We start from the raw sequence: 22,525 nt of genomic DNA, 5'->3' as shown, positions 1-22,525 counted from the left end.
TCATCTAAATTTGACTTTAGATATAAAATTTTTTTGAAATTTTTTTATAGAAGGAGAACTCAAACTAAATTTTTGTAAAAAAGATAAATTAATATATATATTTTAGAATAAAATAATCAAGTAAGAAAATATTTTGTTGACTCTATATGTTTTTTATAATAACAAAATATTCCTCATTCATTAATGTCTAACTTCATTATTTAACTGTGCAAGATTTAATTTTGTACCCCTAACAAAGTTGTTAATTAAAGGCAAGTTAAGGAGCGTGCTAAGTTTAATGAAGAGTTAATCAGTTAAGAGGGAAAGAGCAAGTAATGAACAAAAACAAAACCTTAGTAACTGATTATCAAGGGACCTTAATCAGCTAAGGCATGGTTGGGTGATAAGTTGAAGTAAAATAGAAATATGCTAATTGATTAAAAGGTTTGGTTAATCAGTTAGAGCATAAAGTCTTAGTATCTTCAAACGCAAAAACAAGTTTGAAAATATTGTTGACTGTTGAAGGGGGCCAAAATGGACAAGTTCAAAATTTGAAGATTTTCTAGTTGATTAAAGCTAATTTTAACCAGTTATGGCTGAAAAAAGTAAAACTTCAATCAGTTAAGGGAAGTGTTGAACAATTAGAGGAAAACTACTATATAGAAAAGTGAAAACATAAAGTTTGTAATCAGTTAAAGCCTGTTATAACTAGTTAAAAGAAGTTTGCTGAAGAAGAGAAGTCCGAAGACAGAGAACTCTTAATCAGTTAGAGCCTTCTATAATCGGTTAGAGCAGACAACACAGCAATAGGACAGTGGAAGACAAAAAAGCTATAACCGGTTATAGCTGCTTGTAATCGATTACCCGAAGTTTGTCTTCCTTTTTAAATTTAAATACTAGAGGATAAAATAACTATTAAAAATGCATTAGAGTTGTTTCTAACGGCTAAAAACTGTCTCCAACAAGAAAAATTTGACTCCTTAAGTATAAAAGGAAGTTTTAACGGTTAAAGAAAAGTGGAGTTGAAGATTTGAAGAGAAAAAAGCTACTTTGTGCAAAAACCTAAATATTATTCATTAAAAACACTTGTTCTTCATTCTAAATCTAGAAAATGTGTTTGAGTTTGATTGTAATCTGTCCAGACTTGTAAAAGTACTTAGTTGTACTTTTTTTTCTTCTCTTTCTTAGAAAATTAGAGTATGAGAAATACTCTAAAAATTATTATAAGATATTAGAGCTTGAGTTAGAAGTTCACCTTGTAAAAGCTTGGTGGAAGTTGTTAATTCCATTGGTTTAGTGAAGTTGGGTTGAAAATCCTTAATTGGGAAATCAAGATAGCGGATGTAGGTCAAGGGGACTAAACCACTATAAATACTCTTTCTTTATCCACTTCTCTTTACCTTTCTTTACTTGGTGTCTTATAATTCTAACAAATTCTAATTTTTTTTAAAAAAATTCTAACAAATTCTAGTCCTTCCCTTCATCTAGTTGATTAAGTGATCTTCAAGTTCTAAAGCACTGAACAAAAAATTTTTAGTGTTATTCACCTCTTCTCTAGCACTTCAATGGGACTAACATATTTATATATATATATATATATTTTAACATCATAAATTTTTTACAATTAAACATTTGGCTTATTAATAAGTATATCTATTATCTACTTAAAAATTTATATTTTTAATTTTTTTCAATTTAGTCATTCAACGTCTCAATTTTATTCAATTTAATCATTGTATTTTATATTTTTATTCAAATTTGTCCTTATGATGTAACACAAATTTAAAAAAAAAAATTTTTTTGATCTATCACGTGACACAGACACATCAATATGTCAATGCAACATCAGCATTACTACATCATCATATTAGTGTCATGTCATCACGTGGGTGCTACATCATCAAAATATGTCACATCAGTGCTGAAATAAGCACTGACATATCTTTTTAACAGTAAAATTAGATGCAGTTAGAAAGTGAAATTAAAATGAAGTAATTTTTAAAATCAATGAATTAAATTGTTTTGATTTTAAATGCAAAGATCAAATTGAATAAAATGCATTTATATGAGAACTTGGTCAATGTTTTGACCAAAAATAAATTGTTTTATTATTCTTGTCCCTATCTTCGTAATTTACATGGCAACCAGTTTTCAAATATTTAATACAAATAAATTGTTTGGCATGCCAACCGGAAAGACCCCACAAATCTTTGACACTTATCTAACAATTGAAACTATAGATATTGTTGTGCCATTCCCAATTAGCAGCAGGGTATTCTATCTTGACAGCATTTGCCATTCATACTGAACAAGACTAAACACTTGCCAGCTTTACCAGAGAAGCAAAGATTCTGGGGAGCTGGTCTTTCTTTTTTACGGAATGTGGAGGCTTAAGATTGGAAAGGAGAGTGTAGGTGATAATGGGGCATGGCTAAGGAGTTCGAACGATCATGTGGGACGTCAAGTCTGGGAATTCTGCCCTGAATCAGGAACCCCAGAAGAGCTTTCTAAGGTGGAAATGGCTCGCCAGAGTTTTTCCACTGATCGTCTCCTGAAAAAGCACAGTTCTGACCTTCTCATGAGAATTCAGGTGAGTCTGCCTCTGCCTTCTTTTAATTCATCTAGGTGTTCAAAACTAAATGGGGGTTTGCGTATTTTTGTTAAATAGTTGTTCAAGTAATCCGCTTCCCTTCTTTTCAATGTACAGTTTGTGACTTTTGAAAAGAATTGGCTTTCTGCTGTTGGGATTTGGATATTGATTTTCTTAGTCTTTCAGTTGTAGAAAAATTTAAATTTTTACTTCTATGATTGACTTCATGGCATGACAAAAGAAATGGAAGCTTAATCTATTATCTTCTACTGTGGTCAACTGCATATCCATATTGCGGGGAAACACTTAATAAGTAGAGAAAGCTTGTTGTTTCTGACATTTCTTCTAAGCCGTTGATTATTTTGGCCATTTTGTATTGCATTTTGAAGGTCACTGAACTTTTTCTTTTTGGGTGTAGTATGCGAAGGAGAACCAATTTGTCACTAATTTCCCACAAGTCAAATTGAAAGAGTTTGAAGATGTGAAGGAAGAGGCTACATTGACAACATTACGCAGGGCCCTCAATTTTTATTCAACCATACAAGCAGATGACGGTCATTGGCCTGGTGATTACGGGGGTCCTATGTTTCTACTTCCTGGTTTGGTAAGGCTTAACCTGTAAGCCATGTCTGATCTGACTGTTGATTTGGCAAATACTTGTATGTCTTTTCTCGGGCTTAATGCACTGAAGAAATTGAATTGCTTCTATTTTAGAATCTTTTGACAATTGTCAGAATGTAAGGAAAGAACGAAGCCTTTATTTTGTCCTTAGCTTTGCGTTTGTTAGTCTCAGATTCCAGAATATATGCATTCTCTATGGCTTGTTGCTTACATTGACAGTATTGCATTTTTCAGCAACTATTGATTGGATGACATGTAATTTAATTTTTGTTTATAAAATGCAACAGGTCATTACTTTATCTGTTACAGGAGCCTTGAATGCCGTCCTATCAAAGGAGCATCAATATGAGATGTGCAGATATCTATACAATCATCAGGCAAGTAGATGTACATTTTGTGTGTTTTTAAATTTCCATCAATTCTATATGTTGAGTGTATAGTATAATATGCACACATAATGACATAATTATATTATTATTTTTTTCCGTTGGTGCTTTGGAATAATTTCTCACATTAGTTGGGTTTGTAATAACCAAGCAGAGTACTATTTGGATCAAAGGAAATCTGAACCACTTAAGTTAACGGCCTTTTCCCAACTACTTGCTGCTAGTTGGCATCGTCATTATCGATCAACAAATGAAGAAAATTACCATGTTATAAGACTTTTTGTTTTCTTGCAGAACAGAGATGGTGGTTGGGGTCTGCATATTGAAGGGCCAAGCACTATGTTTGGTACTGTCTTAAATTATGTCACCTTGAGACTGCTTGGTGAAGGGCCTGAAGGTGGACAAGGGGCAGTTGAGAAGGCATGTGAGTGGATTCTAGAACATGGTAGTGCAACTGCAATTACGTCATGGGGAAAAATGTGGCTTTCGGTACAAATATTAGTTTTTCACTGTTTGCTCATTTGTTTAGTTATTTATTATTAGTAAAGAGGTAAAACTTTGAAAGCCTTTGCTAGCCTTTTATTGATATTTGATCCTGATAGGTACTTGGTGCATATGAATGGTCAGGGAATAATCCACTGCCGCCAGAAGTATGGCTGTGTCCTTACTTTCTTCCAATTCATCCAGGTTTCTAATTAGTTTTTTATTGTGATCTTTTTAATTCTGCATATCAAGCCAAGTAAAAGATTAAAAAATGTCTTTTTCTGACCTTCATAAACTGATAAAACTTTTAATTTAAAGCTAGGTGAATTTTTAGTGTCACTCTGGTTCTTTAGATGGAGCAGAATCTCCTTTGTCTATTTCATCATAAAATGTAAGATCCCTTCCGGATAATGCAGCAGATGTTACTAACATCAAATGTGTGAAAGCTGAAACATATGAGTTACAGTACTATATTTCATGATTAGATAACAACCAACAAGGATTCCTTTGATAATGCTAAAATACAACTTATATGACAAAGGACAGTTATTATTTAAGTAGTAAGTTTATTTGTTCGCTTGAACTTTCCTTTATTGAATGTTCACTGTCCCTTTTTTCTTTTTATTTTAGGAATTGGGTAACTAAACCATTTAAAAATGTGCAATCAAGGCCGGATTGCTTTGGCAATGGCTAATGGCATACAACACTTGCTGATGTCAGCATCTCCAGTTTGCTGAGTTGGTGCCATGTAGTTATGCTAGTTGCATTGGCTTGGAAATAATTTGTCCAAACCCAATTCTTAAAGCCAAACTGATATTCAACCAAGTCAAAGAGGGGAACAAAAAGAAGTCCAAACAAATGAAGATAAAAAATTCTCTTTCTCTCTCTCTCTCTCTCTCTCTCTAAGTCTTCTCTAACGTTGTGGGTGCATGTTCCCCTTTTGGCCCCCTCCCAATTTCCTCGTTTTCTAGTGTTTTGAAGAGAGTGAGAGATACTTGATTGATTGTAAATGATTTAATAAGCTTCAGCAACTATGATGGTGGTCAAGATAGGCCGTTGTTGAGTCCTTGAAATCTTTGCCTTTGGGAAAATCAAGTGAAGGATTCAAGGCAAAATCTTTTGTAATTTTTGGAGGAGCTATTGGAAATGTGGAGGAAGGAAATGGCAAAGAAAGGAACAAACTGTCTTCATCTCATCACTGAATTGAGTGCATTTCTCAATGAAGTAGCTGTGAACCAAGGTGCTTGCTTTGTTGCTTTGAATAAACAAGAGCTTGATAATGAAAAATTTTAGATGTTTGTTATTTATAAAATTACTTTTGAATTTTACTAAATCAAGGAGGAGAGAGAGGAGTAGCTGTCTGTTCTTTCTTTTATTTGGTTATGACTTGAAAAATGGTATGGGCTATGGGCTTGAGATGTTCATTCCACTTCTTGGCTAATTCAGTAGCAGATTGGAATTGGTTGCATTTTTTAAATTGGTTCAGGTGCTTGATTTACCACAAAAGTAAAGTTTGGAATCTAGATTGATTGAGAGAAGTTTCAGGCAGAAAAGTAGCCTCTCCAGTGCTGGAGTTAATGATAGAGTAGAGGAATAAAGTTGTTTGTTTTAGTCATCCATCATCATCTTTTTTTTGTTTTAATTTTAGACAAAGAGCATTCATATTGGGGGATCTTGTTTCCTATTTCCTAGCCAGTTTCAACTGTCAAGGCTTCCGTGTAGCTCTAACTTTTATTTTAGTCTTGGTCCTTGGCGGGTTTGTATATAAATCGTAAAGATTTTGATGTTTTCCATTTGCTTCTGTTTCAATTTTTTCCTTTACCACTTTAACATCATTGACCCAGTTCCTGACAAAAATTAGTTAGTAAATAGGCTCCCTTTACAGGTTTTGCCTCTGTTGCAAAGGTTCTACTTGCTATTACTCTTGACAATAATTTCTTATACTTCTCTAGGAAGGATGTGGTGTCACTGTCGAATGGTGTATTTGCCAATGTCTTATTTGTATGGGAAGAGGTTTGTGGGTCCTATCACGCCCATAATTCTATCATTGAGAAAAGAGCTCTATACTGTTCCTTACCATGAAGTAGATTGGAATAAAGCTCGCAACACATGTGCCAAGGTTGGTTAAACATCTGCCTCTTGCAAAGATCTACGCTTTTCAGAGCAAATTTTTGCAATGATACTACTTTTATGTTGTTTCATGTGGTTAATCCTTTGCTTTTCTAAAGTTTTGGTGTTTCAAATCATTTTTAAAACATTCTTTGGTTGAATGTTTCGTGCTTTATTACGTCAGTTGTTTATTCTTAAGTTGCTAATAGCATATGCAAGGCAGTTGGCAACAATGCATTTTTAATTGAAATCATATGTAGCAGAAAATTTTTCATGCCAATACAGAGAGATTAGATAGAATTTGCCTGAAATATTTAAGAAAATAGGAGAAAAATATGTTTGCAAGGATCATTGATTCAAGTTAAGTAATGAGAGAAAAGAGCATGATCAATGATATCAGTTCAATGTCCTTTATTGGGGGTTATGAAATAGTAGTAAGAAGTTAATAATCCTTTCCCCACTTACGAACCTTGAATGCATTATCAGTATTAAAACTTCATAACCAAATTAACAGATTGTTCTAACTTATATTCCTGCAGATCTTATATTCTTGTTTGTGCTAAAATGGGACAGTTGTCAAGCAAGGGCTAGATTTTTTTTTGCAATTTGAATCATGTAGCTTGAGCTTAATCTGTTAGGTTTTGTTAGCATTAGATCATAGAGCATTGTTAAAGGGATTGTTGTTGGTATTTCATAAATTTTCTTTTGATTTTCACAGCCAGTATAATTAAACCCCGCTATTATTTGGCTTTCTGTGATGCTTCAATATTGTTTTAACTTCCTGATTAGTTTTCTTTCCAGATTGCTTTAATTATTTTTTTAAAATAAAATTTTTTATTTTCTTATATAATTGGTTGGCAGCATTATATAAGAGAGATGGGATGAAATCAGGGAATTTAAGTAGCGCAACAGAGAGGGAATGTGATGGTTGTAATATCAGACATATGTGCTATGTAGGCAATTGATGGAAATAATGTATGTATTGTGAATAAGGAATGAATGAATTCGCCAATAAAAAAGTAATGAATGAAGTGGTTGGAGGAGGTGAAGTACTGAAAGCACTTAAAGATGATGAGAGTGGAAACATTGGAGTATACAACAATCATGGATATTGATGAAAACAGGAGAATGGTAGAGTTTCTATTTTTAGAGAGAGAAACAAAGTTGCAAACTATATGAACAATTAGCAAATAAAAGTTGTTCAGGAATAACCCTACGAGTTATTTGTGGTGTGAGGTTTCTACCTATGGAGGATTCTGTGCTGTGTTTTAACATATCAAAATAGAGTGCATCATTGTGCTAAAATAATGACAGTGTGTCTTAATTAAGAAACAATTAGCCAATTGAAGGGCACCGTGTATCACTTATCATATGTTGTGGAGCTTGAGCAGCACACATCTGCAAACAACCAACCAAAGAGGGTATTTTTATTTTTGTCAGACCAAGTGTTTCTGTCATCTCTATTTAATTTATTGACTGTCTGTGATCCACATATTATCTATCAAATAAAGTTCTGCTTGGCGGCAGTAGAAACAAGATATTTTAGTGAAACATGGAAATCAATACAACCAGTTCATGATATTATATTGATGAAAATACTTGCAGGACATTGTCCTTGGAGTAAGTAAAATAAGTAAATTTTAGTAATAATTTTGTGCTTGCTCATGAATTAGAGAAAAAAAATTATTTATCTCTTGGACTAAAAATAATATCTTAAAAACTGTAATTTTAGTAATCTAAGCAAACATTATGAGTTATGTAAATTTGCAAACTATATTTACATATGCATTTCATTGTCAGATTTGTGAAAGCATGTTTTTTATGCCAGTCAAATTAGAGATTGCTACTAAGATGTGCCTAGATTATGGGTTTTTTTTTTTTTTTTATTTAAGTTCAGCATAACAGCTTTTTTCATGTTGCATCATGTCTTCTGATTTTAAGATTGGAACTTTATTTCTTCTTCCTTTTTTCTTTTCCAAATACTTTTAGGAAGATCTATACTATCCACATCCGCTGGTTCAGGATATTCTTTGGGCATCTCTCCACTATTTATATGAGCCTATTTTTACACGGTGGCCTTGTAAAAGCTTGAGGGAGAAGGCTTTGCGTACTGTCATGCAGCACATACACTATGAAGATGAGAATACTCGGTATATATGCATAGGGCCTGTAAACAAGGTATGCTTGTAGAATGGTTGCAATGATCTCAAGATTTTGATGTGGAAGAGAGCACAGTTTTTTCACCTAATTGCAATCAATGAAGGGAAGGGAAATTTTAGATATTCATCTCACTTGGCTAAGAATAGGGTGCTTCTTTAGTGGTAAAACTCTGGAGTGATGCTCAGGGGGCCATGAACCGTATCCATCTTTTCACTCCAAGGAGTTTCTGATTTCCTATAACTCTAATCTGCAGGTCTTGAATATGCTTAGCTGTTGGGTGGAAGATCCATATTCAGAGTCATTCAAACTGCATCTTCCTAGGATCTTAGATTATCTGTGGATAGCTGAAGATGGTATGAAGATGCAGGTCCTGAACAATATTGACCCTTCTGATTCTTAAATTTTAATCTTTCTCCTCATCCAGTTCTTTTCTTGTCTTATTGCAGTTCTAATATGGTAATATCTTGTTTTAGTTCATTATTTTAGTAGTGAACTATGCCAGGGAAAGTAATACAAGAGAATCATACTGTGATGCTAAGATACCTTGATTTCTTTTAATAATTTCATTGCAGGGTTACAATGGAAGTCAATTATGGGATACTGCTTTCGCTGTTCAAGCTATTATTTCGACTGGTCTTGCTGATGAATATGGTCCAATTTTAAGAAAAGCACATGATTTCATAAAATATTCCCAGGTTTTTTTTTTTTTAGAAATCATAATTTTATAGTTTCTCATTATGTCCTAAACTTGATTAGTTTTCCTGCGCTGTCAGGTTTTAGAAGATTGTCCTGGAGACCTAAATTTCTGGTATCGTCATATTTCAAAAGGTGCTTGGCCATTCTCAACAGTAGATCATGGATGGCCCATCTCAGACTGCACATCAGAGGGATTGAAGGTCCAAATAGTGAACAACCTAAAGTGGACGTCCAACTCTGAAATATATTTTAGGTTTGAGTAATATCTATTTCCTTGTACAGGCTGTGCTGTTATTATCAACGCTACCTTCAGAATCTGTTGGGGAACCTTTACATATGATGCGGCTATATGATGCTGTTAATGTTATCCTTTCCTTACAGGTATGTGGGGTGTTACACTGGTATTGGAGTTTGAATTTCTCGAAGAAGTGGACTGATGGGTGTAGAAAATTGATAATTGGTGAATATCGGCACTATAAAAGGAGGAAACTTGGAAAAAAGTTTGACATAGTGATTACAGATATAATGATTTATGGTTTTCTAGAATTAGGCAGGACAGAAGAGTTTGATGCTCTTAATTTTCCCCTGCTAGTGCTATCAGAAAGTTATTTGTATAAGGTGGGGCTGATTTGTGGTATTTAAATGTTCATTTCAGTAGCTTCTATCTAGTTGGCCACCTAGTTTTAAGTAATAATATTTTCACAGGATTGCAGAAAAATCTGAGAGCTCTTTTTCAATATTTATGGATCTTTTGTGTTTCTAGTGGACTAATCTTAAGATATGCTTAAGTCTCATGCCTTGCACCTCCATATTCTTTGTCATTTTCTCATAAAAACTATTGACCAAGAAGACTTGCAGTGCTTGCTAACAGGGTATATTCCTTTTACTTTGAGCCTTCTCTTATTCCTTTTTTAGCTCTGTGGGTGACTTAAAATGTCATCAATGCCATTGTAACCTGATGTTGCCTTTTCCCCTTAAGGAAGCTTGAGGTCCTCAGTTTGGATTTAGGCACCAGAGTTGGGGTAGGTAAAGGGTTGGGAGATATCACCTCCCATTATGTAACCCAATCATGACCTAAAATGAAAAAAAAACGTGAATAGTCTTGGCCAACTATGTGGAGACAAAACTATGATAGTATGACAGAAAGTTATAAACCTGGTTTCAAACATATAGATAATACTTTTGATCTTTCATGATAATAATCTGCTTATTGCCTGAATCAGTTTCTGAAACAAATTCAAAAAAAAAAAAAAAGTACGATAGGCATCCCATTTTAGTTTCACTACTACATAATACGTACATACCAGTAACTTGCAGTCATCTCCATGACCAACTCACTTTGTGTCAAAGTTTGATGGGACATTTCTGAATTCTGGTTATACTCTATAAATTTCCTAAAATTTGACTACATTTGGGATCCCTGCAGAATGTTGATGGTGGTTTTCCAACATATGAATTGACAAGATCCTATCAGTGGTTGGAGGTAAGAAGTTGACATGTAAATGGCCTTTATGCTTTCCCCTATTCCTATCAAGCACACACAAAACACGTACAGAACACAAGCACACAAAGACACGTAGGTGGACATGCACACACATATATTAACAATTAAAAGTCAAAAAGGTTAATAAGAACAGAAAATATGCTTTTTACCATGGTTTCTTATACTTAAAACAAATAATAGCCACAACTACCCAAAAAAATAAATAAAGAAATGAAGGGGCTTTTCTTTGACTGAATTTTTGTTAGCCCTAGTCATTAAGCATGGCATTGATGGCACTCATGTTGATCTGCAGCTGAAAAGCAGTAAGAAGAGTGAAGCTAGTGTAGAAGGGAAAGAAGAATTAACATATTTTAAACAAACATAAATGTTGGCGAAAGGAAAACCTAAACCCCATACCTGTGTCTCACCCTTTTTCACGCTAATCTTTTCATTTTTGGTCTGTTATATGGCCCCAAGAAATAAAAGTAAAAGACAGAAAATAATTAATATTGAAAATTTGAACCAAGGTTCCTAGAGGATACCAAATACTGCACACTCAACTATAAACTGACTTTAAATTGCACAAAACATAAATGCTGATTTACTGTGATTCAAAACAAAAAAAGAAAAAGATAGTCCTCTTTATAAATTATACAGAAAGAAAATCATTGACATTGAAAACTTCACATGTATGAGGGAATACCAAATGTCTCACAACTATTAAACTGAAAAAATTCCAAAAAATTGAATAGCTGATTTACCATAATTCATAATTTTTTTTCTTAAAAAAAATGAGAAAAAAAAAATGAGAACAAGATAGTGCTCTCTATAATTTCTTGGAACTGGGGAAAAAATTAAGTTAGAGTAAAACAATGCTTCTTGAACTGAATTCACAGTTTAGGAAGGATTGAGTTAATGTAACTGCAATATACGGTTTGTCCATGGTTTAGTCCTAACACGTGTTTGCTTTACTATTATTAATTGCCATCAAAACAAATTTAACACTTGTGATTGTCAAATGATTATGCATTATTTTCTTGCAATGCAGTGAGTATAATTTCATTGTTTTCCCTGTTTTCAGTTAATCAATCCTGCTGAAACTTTTGGTGACATAGTTATAGATTACCCGTAAGGTCCTAGCATACTTCATTTTCTGCTTTTAGACAGTCTATAATTAAATAATGGAATTGCACTCTGATTTTATGCTTATGGAGTGGCAATGTAGATATGTTGAATGTACCTCAGCAGCAATTCAGGCACTAATCTCATTCAAGAAATTGTTTCCTGAGCATAGGATGGAGGAAATTGAAAATTGTATTGGTAGAGCTGTGGAGTTTATTGAAAAGATACAGGCTGCAGATGGCTCTTGGTTTGTTTATATATTAGTCCAAAATCTATATCTTATACATGTTTGGTTTATATTATTTGTCTATATCTGTAATTACCATTTCTGCTATTTTTATAATTTCTCCAACGTGGCCTACTTAGTATATTATTTGTGAAGCACTTGTCACTTTGAAATTAGTTATATCAAATAATGTAGATTTTGATAGGTATGGATCCTGGGGAGTTTGCTTCACTTACGCTGGATGGTTTGGAATAAAGGGGCTATCTGCTGCTGGTAGAACATACAATAATAGCTCTAACATTCGTAAAGCATGTGATTTTCTGTTGTCCAAAGAGCTTGCAACAGGTGGTTGGGGGGAGAGTTACTTATCATGTCAGAACAAGGTTTTGATCTGTCCTTTTTGAAATTTCATTTCTATATTCTTTGATAAACATGACTGACTTTATTGAATGCCTCCTTGAAAAAATGTCTCTTTATGAATTTGCTATAATTATGCTTATGTGAAATTTTGTTTAATATACTTACATACATCCATCCTTACATTACATATATTTATATAGAAAAAACGAGAAAAAAAGGTCCAACTTGTTTGAATCTTAAACAAATTAAACCAAATTTTGTTAGCAAAGCACATTGAATGGTCAAAGATTTGTTTTGCTTATTTTATTTGTGGTTTTTACAAAATTTCAAGTTTTCAATATTTTCATATCTAGGAACTGATGTTACCATCTAGATTTGTACAAAATTATGTTGAATATTTTGATACATAAATAATGTTGTTTTACCTGCATAATATGATGATTTCGTGTCATTACATAATTTAAATGGACAATTTTGTATGAGAAGTATATGAAATTAAAAGTTTTTATCCTTACAGATGTACATTTTGCATGTAGGAATGCATATAGCAAATCTGCATATCATTTTTTAGTATTTCCATACAAAGAACTTTGTATTGATTGGCTTTTGAGGGAACAAGCTCAATTAACCAATAAGGTAGGTTTTTGGGTTTGTTTGTTTGTTTTAGATGCTTATCTTTTTTTTTTTTTTTTTATAATAAAAAGAAAGACCCATTCATCAAACCATAGCATTTATGTCTAAAGTTATGTAACAGGCTGTTTGCCCCCGATTATTTGCTTCTTTAACAATTACAGCACACAAGTTGCTCCACATTTAGGTAGGTGTAAAGTGCATGAAGCACAGATAATTAACTTGGGATAAGATGCATTCTGCTTCTCTCTGACCAAGTTCACGAGAGAACTAACTAATTTATGTTGTCAGGAGATGGAAATCACTGGATGTACAAATTCATCAATTGAGTTTGAATTGCTGTCCTCCTAAACATTCTATGTAATTCATCGATTATTCTTTTCATATAATATAACTATATATAAACTTAAGAAAAACATAAGTAATTGTAACTTGGTGCAACTCATTGAATGATAACATTATAGCCACTTCTTGTATTCATCTTCCATTATGACTATGAATAAACACCCCTTTTCACATAAAATGGAGACCAACCATGACTTGTAGCGTCTAATTGTGTAAAGTGTCAACAATCTTTCAAAAGCTGATAGTTTTTCTTCAAGATTTTCTGACATTGCAATTTGTCTGAATTACTTGGAGAAAAGTAGTTGAAAAGAATTTCCGAGAGAGATTTTTACAAAATCAAAACCAGTGGTCTGATAACATTGCAGTAAGTTTCTGATGAGAGTGATGATGAGTAATGCATGCTAACTAAGAAAAAAGTGCGTGGATAATGAGAAGATGTTTTCTTTTCATTATATTGAGCTTGTAATAGCTTTTGTTTGAATATTTTTTGAACATTTTGTTTCTGGAAGTGTGTTGTTCATTAAATGGAGAATTCTAATTGCTTGATTGTAGTTGTTGATGACTTGATGGATTGTTTTGAGTTCCGCTTGCTGGTTTTCTCCTTTTGCATTCAATGGAAACAGTCTGATTGAGAACCATCAATATAGAAACTCAGATTCCTAAATTACATATGCATAAGAGAGGAATATTTAACTATTTATTGCTACGGCTCATGGTTTTACTCTCCTGACTTCTTGAGTGTGAACCATTCAATTCTCTTCTTTTCCAACAGGTTTATACAAATCTTGAGGGTGCTAGGCCACATATTGTTAATACCAGTTGGGCTTTGTTGGCCCTTATAGAAGCAGGCCAGGTACATATGCATAAATTATTCTAAAAGTTTTTGCTTGCTTGCTAATTAGAATTCCTAAATGTGTCAACTCTTAAATGTCTATTTTTTGTTTAAAGAGGAGATAGAAAGGGTTTTTTTTTTACTCTTCTCATTTGTTATAACATATTATGCTTTTATTTTTATTTATTTAAATAATTTTGTTGAGAGGAAAAAACCAAGAGAGAGTTTTTTATTCTTTGTCATGAAATTATTATTTACAACAGCCTATATGTATATACATGTTAACTCTAAAACAGCCATAAAACAGGAAGTTATCACAAATATAGAAAGCACAATATTAGGCCCTAATAATCAAAAATTAATACAAAATACAATAATTATTCTTAAAAATCTTCCATCAGTCAACACTCACCCTCAAGTTGGTGTATAGATGTCACATATGCCGAACTTGCAAACTAACGTATGGAATTGTCTGCTGCTAAGTCCTTAAGCAAAGACATCAGCTAGTTGTTTTTCTGAGGTCACATAAGCAACATTCAAAAAACCATTTGTTATTTTTTCTTTTATGAAATGCTGTTCAATCTCCATATGTTTTGTTCGATCATGTTGAGTCGGATTGTGAGCTATACTAATAGCAGCCTTGTTATCACAGAACAAGGATAGATATTTCCATTCTGACAATCGCGATTCTTCCATTACTTTCTGCAGCCATAGTAATTTACAAACACCTTATGCCATAGCTTTATATTCTGCTTCTGCACTTGGCTGATCTACCATAGTTTATTTTTTGCTCCTCCAAGTAACTAAATTTCCACTTACAAATGTGCAATAACTAGATGTTGACCTCTTATCATCAGGAGATCTAGCCCAATCTACATTTATAAAAGCTTTTATCTTTAAGTGACCATGCTTAGAAAAGAATAGTCCTTTTCTAGGTGCAGATTTTAGGTATCATAAAATGCTGAAAACAACCTCTTGATGAAAATCTCGAGGGTCATGCATATATTGACTTACCAAAGTTATGGAATGGGCTATATTTGGTCTGGTGTGTAAGAGGTAAATGAATCTCCCAACCAACCTCTGATATCGGCCTAAATCAACTGACTCACAAACTCCTTGTAATTTGTGATTAGCTTCAATCGGAGAGTGTGCAGGTTTACATCTCAACATACCGGTTTCTACAAGGAGATCCAAAATATATTTTCTTTAAGAAATAACGATTCCTTTATCTGATCTGGCACCTCCATTCTAAGGAAATATTGCAGCTTACCCAAATCCTTAATCTCAAACTCCTAAACTAAAAGTTTTTTGAGTCAAGCAATTTCCTCCTTATCATCCCCCAGTCACAGCTATGCATCGACGTAAACAATAAGTAATGTGATATTACCACTATAGTGTTTAATCAACAAGGAATTATCAACATTGCTTTGATGATATCCAAATGAGATCATGGTCTTATTGAACCTATCAAACCATGCCCTCGGTGATTGTTTTAAACCATATAGTGCCTTCTTTAATCTACAAAACTTCGCTTCAGTCTTCTCATCATCATCAAATCCTAGAGGAATTTTCATATACACCTTTTCCTCCAAGTCTCCATGTAGTGAGGCATTCTTGACATCAAATTGTTATAAGTCCCAATCAAAGTTAGCTGCACATGATAACATGATTATAATATTATTCATTTTTGCAACAGGAGCAAAAGTCTCTTGATAGTCTACCCCATAGGTCTAGGTGAAGCCCTTTGCCACTAGTCTAGCTTTGTACCTTTCGACTGAACCATTTTCCTTATGTTTTACTACAAACACCTATTTGCATCCAACTGGTTTCTTTCCCAATGGGGAAGTAACAAGTTTCCAAGTCTCATTTTTTGGCAAAGCCTTTATCACTTCAACCATTGCCACTTTCCATTTTGGATCACGATATGCTTCTTGCCAACCTTGTGGAATAGAAACAGAAGAAATAGACAATACAAAGGCTCTATAGGAAAGAGACAAAGAATCATTGGAAACAAAGTTAGAAATAGGATGTTTAGTACAAGCTTTGACTCCTTTTTTGATAGCAATAGAAACATCAAGATTTTTAGCTATGGAATTAGAATTAGGGCAATCAAAAGTTAAAGGAGACTTACCACATGTATTTTTAGGGATTGAACTCAGAGATGGCACTTGATCAGGTATTACATGCTTGATTGCTTTATCTGTCTTGTAATGTCCTGTGTAGGTTTTCAAATCTGGCCTATCCAATCATCCAATTTTAGGTTGTTTCTTGTCATCACTAGAATTTTGATTAAAAGAGGTATAAGGGCAGTTGTTATCACCTCCACCTTTTCTTCCTTATTCTCCCCCTAAAAATGTGATTGAGGTGTATAAAGGTAAGACTCAAACTCCCTAAAGGTAACATCCATACTCACAAAGTACTTTCTTGAGGGTAGATAATAACACTTGTATTCTTTTTGAGTTGCAGAATAGTTAACAAACACACATTTAAGGGCCTTAGGTTCTAACTTACCTACATTCCTCTTGTGAACAAAACACACATCTAAAAATTTTTGGAAGAACAGTATATGAATTACTACCTTGTAGAACTTCTAAAGGACTTTTAAAATTAAGTGTTTCTAGAGGCATTTTGTTAATAAGGTATGCGGCTGAAAGTACTGCATCGCCCCTGTAAACTTTTGGAACATTCATAGTAAACATGAGAGATTGAGCCACTTCTAATAAACGCATGTTCTTCCTTTCAAACACTTCATTTTGTGCACTGGTGTCCACACAGCTAGTTTGGTGCAATATCCTATTGGCATTTAGATATGCATTAAAGACACCATTCATGTATTTTGTACCATTGTCAGTTCTCAGAATCTTAATCTTGGCAACAAATTGTGTACAAATCATTTTGTGAAATAGTTGAAAACAAGAAAAAACCTCATTCTGTGCTTTCATCAAATAAACCCAAGTTAATCTAGTACAACAATCGATAAAGGTAACAAACCATCTTTAATCGGATAGAGAAACTGTTTGACTTGGTCCCTATACATCAGAATGAATAGTCATAAAATGAACTAAACTCTTATTATTAATTGAAGGATAAGAATGTTTGGTGTGTTTAGGAAATTTAAAAGCATCAAAAAATAATAAATCCAACTTGCATTGTTTAAACAAACTAGGATATAATCTTTTTAAAACAAAAAAAGATGGGTGTCCTAATCGTTTATGCCATTAGATTATTTCTAAGTTAACATTCATAGATTCTCTTAACTAGGTTCAGGTTATACCAAGAATCAAGGTACTGTAACCTTCCTTTAGTAGATACAAGCCATCTTGCAGTCTACCAAAGCCAATCGTTCTCCGTGTTTTCAAGTTTTGTAAAAAACACAATGAGTAGGAAATAATTTAGGTTTGCAAACATGTGCTTTTGTAATTGAACTAACAGATAAAAAGTTAGTAGGAAAACGATGAACATGAAGGACTAAAGATAGATTAATGGTGGGAGTACATTTAATAGAACCTGTTCCAAGTATAAAGGTTAAATATCCATCCACTATATTGACTTTATCATTGTTTGAACATGGAGAATAAGTTTAAAATCATATATGCACTCCTTTTCCACTAATTTCTGGAATTTTGTTGCATCTTCAGAACATTCTGCTTGGAAATCTTGGTAATAGTTGAGTTCTTGCCATAAACCACTCAATTTAGTAAAGTATTGAGCAATGATCATCTCACCTAGTTTTGTCTCATGCATCTTGTTGTCGAATTTGCACACGCAAGTATACGTATCGAACAAGTAATACAGTGATGAAAAAGAATATCGTTCCCCCGGAGATTTGTTTCTGAAGTTTCACTAGGTACTAAAATTATAAAACAAATTAATCTTATTTAAGTAATCCAAAAATTAAAGAAAAACTAATTAAAAATAATCAAAAATCAACACTAAATAAACTAATAGACTAAATAAGTTGAGAAAAGAAATATATTAAAGATCTAGGATTATGGATTCATTTAACATTTCATTTGACATCAACTTTTCTTGTTATTTATCTTTCTTGGGTGGTTTTTCTAACCTAGAATCCAAAGCTATGGACAAGTCTCTGTTTGGTTACTTGTGCAAGTACCTAAGTTAATTAGTTCACTATATGTTTATAGAAATAAATTAAATTAAGTTCATTAAGCAAGTGCCCTAATGTGGTCATGTATGGCAATTGGTGTATGTTTACCCGAATCGCGAATCAGATCACCTAAGTGATATGAATATACACTATTCAAACCTTAGTTCAATCCAAAATCTCTCTATTGAATTCCTAGATTCACAAATCAATTAATTGTTGGCCAGACAATAAAAAGCATTAAGAACATATTTGAATAAGCAAAATTATACCCATTCATGATAAATAAAAGAGAAATTAATATTCAAACTATATGTTGAAATCAACCACAATTCTAGAAAAATAGTTTAGCGCATAATAACTAATAAAAACAACATCCAAAGAAATCTAGCCATGAATCCAAGTGAAAGAAAATAAGAAAAATACAGAAGTAGAGAAAGAAATTAATTATCGAAGCTTTGCAATCTCAATTCTCTCTCAAATTCTTTTGTTTTCTTGCTCAATTTTGGCTCTAAATCTCCAAAATAGTTGCTCGCTGTCTCTCCCTTAAAACTTCTTAAAAAGGTCCCTTAAATGGGCTCTAACAAGCCTAATTTCCAAAATCCCATTAAATTTTTATTTTTGAAAAATCATTCAGTGCCGTGACCTTGATTTCTTGGCCCCGCGACATTGAATTTTTGCCTTGGGAGTGCTGCAGCACTACTCTTTCAATGCTGTGGTGCTAGGCTCTCGGGAAAATGTATGGTGCGCCATTTTAGCTCAGCGCCGCGCCCATGTTTTCCAGCTCTACGGCGGCCTATCAACTTCAAACGTGATTTTCACTCTGATCTGGTCTGAAACTAGAAAAGGTGATAAACATAAAGATTATAACCCTATGTCTTAACTTTCCAATAGCTCAAGAATTATGTCAATTGGACTTTTGGGTTGCAAGATGTGCTCGAAATACCTCATGATGTTCAGTCCATGCATACTACTGCAGTGCCTCAATTTAGACATATTCTGACCATGATCCAATCAGAACTGGGTAAAGTGGTAAAAATAAAAGTTGTAGCTTTTCTTATTAGAATTCTAGTGGTCCAATAATCACCTTTTTTGGAGTTTTGTAGAGAGAGATATGGTCAAAATACTGAAACATATACGAATGAAGCCATCACCATACTTACATGGATTTCAATCAAATTTTCAATAAAAATAATAAGAGAAATTAGTAATACTATGTTTAAAGTAATTTAAAACAAAATAACATAAAATTAAATTAAAATAATTTAAATTAACCACTCAACAAGTAATCAAATTTAAACTTAGAAAACACCTAAAATGTTAAAATCTGAACATAAAATCTCAAAAGTTTAGCTACTTAAGCCCCAAAATGTGTCAAAATAACTCTATATATTAGAGTTATCACACCTTATTCCACAATTCATAAATCTGTGCATCATTGCCCACTTGAGAATAGGTTTGAGATGCTGCATTTCAAATCTTAGATGCAGTATTTAGTAATAGATAACCTTGGGCAATTTGAGGCTGTATGGAATTAATGAGCCATGACATTACGGGAGAGTTTTCAGATTCCCTCTGGTTGTAGGTGGCCCTGGTGACCTCTGGTTTTTGTTTATCCCCAGTAACATATCCTTTCAGACCTTGAGCTTGGATGAACAACAAATAAGATCTTGACCACGCAAGATAATTAGTTCCATCTAGCTTTACGGGACTAATTTGTAATGAGGGATTCTCTCCGATTAAACCAACCTTATTTTCATCAGCTGTTTTCTTCCCATTAGCCATGCTTTGAAATACCACAGGAACAAAATTTCAAACTCCTCGCTAACTACCTAGTCACGCAAGGCTTTTGGCGGCTGTCAAGGGTAGCAAACAAGATTCCCCTACTGCCGAGCGATAAAAAATATAGCTCTTTTAGTCAGCAAAAGCTCTAAGCTCTAATACCATGTTGAGAGGAAAAAACCAGAAGAGAGTTATTTATTCTTTGTCAGCAGCCTAAATATATATATATATATATATATACATGTATATATACATGTATACATATATGTAAACATGTTAACCCTAAAATAGCCTTAAAACAAGAAGTTATCCCAAATGTAAAAAACACAATATTAGACCAAATAATCAGACACTAATACAAAATATAATAATTATTCTTAAAAATTCTCCATTAGTAAACAATTCTTTTTGATAGAGGAGGAAAGAAAGTTGTTTGTCAGTGTTAGCTATGGGTTGAGTAAGGCTTTGAAAAGAGGTCTACACATTTACTTTTATGTAGCTTGAAATCATTAGCTAGTTAGGAAACTCAATTTCCAGTATGCCACCTTTAAAACTTAGATGGCTTTTCATTGTGGATGGTCAGATAGAAGACTTCTTAAACATCTATGCCATTTATTATTATGAAGGGTGATTCCATTCATCTTTGATCCATACTAAGTATACCAATAAATTTTATTGGACAGAAATAGCACACTTTCAAATATTCTTTCTTCAAAGAGAATTTGTTAGAACAATTAGGGTTTTAAATTTCTAAAATTCTTCAAGAAAGGCTACAAGACATGTAGCAATGTTACTTAAAAGCTTTTCTGACTCCCACTACTTATTTAGTTTGTGTCCCAAATGGCTGCATGTAATGGTGCTACTTTGTTAAAGACACCCACCGTTTATGTAGTATGTTTGTAAAATGGCACTTCTAATACGTTCGCAAAATAGGTTCTAGGCATTAAGAGGATTCACGACCTAAATTCTAACATGTGATGTGCAAACTAAAGTTTTCTTTGGTTATTGCTTTATTCCTTTTTTACTTTCAGAAGTGCAAATTAAAGAATATAATTTAAAATAGAAAAGTTAACTTTCATAAACAACAAAATGCATGATCTTACTTTTTCTTGAACAATTATGTTTAAATTGATGCTACATTTTCCCTTTATATTCATTCTTAAGATGCTTTTGGGTTTTTACCATTGCTTTTGCTTTGTAGCAAATTTGGAGAAAGCTAAACTTAAATAATAAAATACAAATAGCAAACGTAAAAACCAAAGAGAGCCTAAATAAATATGTTTAATATAGCCTGAGAAGGTTCACTTAGCACTTGATCCATATTTTACCAAGTTGCTAAGGACTAATACTCATCCATATACAAACCATATAAGGCCTAAGTCTCCTTTCTGCTGGTATTATATTCTCACTCTTTATGTGATAATGTTCTGCAAAATTCAGGATGCATAACAATGTTGACTGTGGTACTTCAGTGTATTTGTTCAATGTGTTTATTCAGTTTACATATTTTTAGGACTTCAAGAAAGCTTCAATTTCAATATACAAACCTCACTTTTAATTTTATTATTCTGTGGTAACTACTAACTCTTCCACAATGAAAGGCTGAGAGAGATCCGACACCATTGCATCGTGCTGCAAGGATATTAATTAACTCTCAAATGGAGGATGGAGATTTTCCTCAAGAGGTAAAGATGGGCTTTCTTTTTTTTACATCATGGTCAGAGAAGATAATCATGCCTGGAGCAATAATTTAATCATATCTGTCTAAGAAAATTGGAAATAGCAAGTTATGTTTCTTCAGTGCTTTGCAAATCACTGAAATCTATGCTGGTTCAATAGTCTGCAAGTAAAAAATGATTCGGTAACAGACAGTAAATAAAGCTTTTGCATGTTATATGGAGCAACAAGGAGAAACTTGTAAGTAGAGAATGCATCTAGTGTTTCAGTATTGTTTGAGCAAACAAACATGAAGAGCCTGATCAAGAAGCTTGCATTTCTACAAGTTCTTTCAATGACATGGCTTACTTATATCACTTTGTTCAAATAGTGATAATATTGGAAGTTCATTTCCAAAACCATATGTGTCCATGCACTCGCTGATTGCTTTCTAACATTTCCCTATCACAGGAGATCATGGGAGTCTTCAATAAGAACTGTATGATTAGCTACTCGGCATATCGGAACATTTTCTCGATATGGGCCCTTGGAGAATATACCTGCCGAGTGTTGCGGGCCCCTTGAGATTTTGCCGCTGTTGATAATAATGGTCGGAATAAATAAGTTTACTCATTGGTTCATAATTCTTTTTTCCAGCCATTTGAGGTGCGTAATGTAGACTTTCATTATCTGCTTCCTATTTGCAAGATAACATGTCTAAGGTAATTTAGTTATTTTATAATTCTTACAAGATTCTTATAGGGGAACACGTAGGTTTCCTAAATTGAATATTTTTTTTGGTGTAAGTAGGCTCGAACCTTGAGGGGTTACGTTTTGTCATTTTCTCAAGTTTACTTCCTTACGTATATGGTATAGTAATAAACAAGGCATAATACTCAAAAAAATCTTTAGACTTATTTAAGAAAAAACAAATAAGTTTTTATGTTCTTTATTTGTGTT

General features: G+C 33.2%; 1 protein-coding gene across 2 annotated transcripts; it reads left to right on the top strand.

Annotated features, from left to right (window-relative positions):
- Positions 1-2,191: 2,191 nt before the first annotated feature.
- LOC18595555 (cycloartenol synthase-like) lies at positions 2,192-22,470 on the top strand. 2 transcript variants are annotated; one of them, XM_007023563.3, is made up of 18 exons: positions 2,193-2,569; positions 2,988-3,173; positions 3,478-3,567; positions 3,871-4,065; positions 4,179-4,263; positions 6,012-6,178; positions 8,158-8,346; positions 8,582-8,695; positions 8,901-9,023; positions 9,102-9,224; positions 9,307-9,405; positions 10,451-10,507; positions 11,589-11,635; positions 11,733-11,876; positions 12,061-12,238; positions 13,963-14,043; positions 21,511-21,594; positions 22,037-22,470. In XM_007023563.3, the coding sequence occupies exons 1-18, from the start codon at positions 2,360-2,362 to the stop codon at positions 22,148-22,150; spliced, it is 2,286 nt and encodes a 761-aa protein (XP_007023625.3). In that variant the 5' UTR covers positions 2,193-2,359; the 3' UTR covers positions 22,151-22,470. The 2 variants fall into 2 exon arrangements, with proteins under 2 accessions (XP_088663569.1, XP_007023625.3); XM_088807443.1 differs by lacking the exon at positions 6,012-6,178 and having other exon boundaries at positions 2,192-2,569; positions 4,179-4,226.
- The last annotated feature ends 55 nt before the right edge of the window (positions 22,471-22,525 follow it).

The sequence above is a fragment of the Theobroma cacao genome, chromosome 6 (genome assembly GCF_053813885.1).
Source record: "Theobroma cacao isolate CCN51 chromosome 6, ASM5381388v1, whole genome shotgun sequence".
In the NCBI taxonomy this organism is placed as follows: domain Eukaryota; kingdom Viridiplantae; phylum Streptophyta; class Magnoliopsida; order Malvales; family Malvaceae; genus Theobroma; species Theobroma cacao.
Note: the sequence above shows the minus strand (reverse complement) of the source record. Positions and strands in the feature narration are given on the sequence as shown.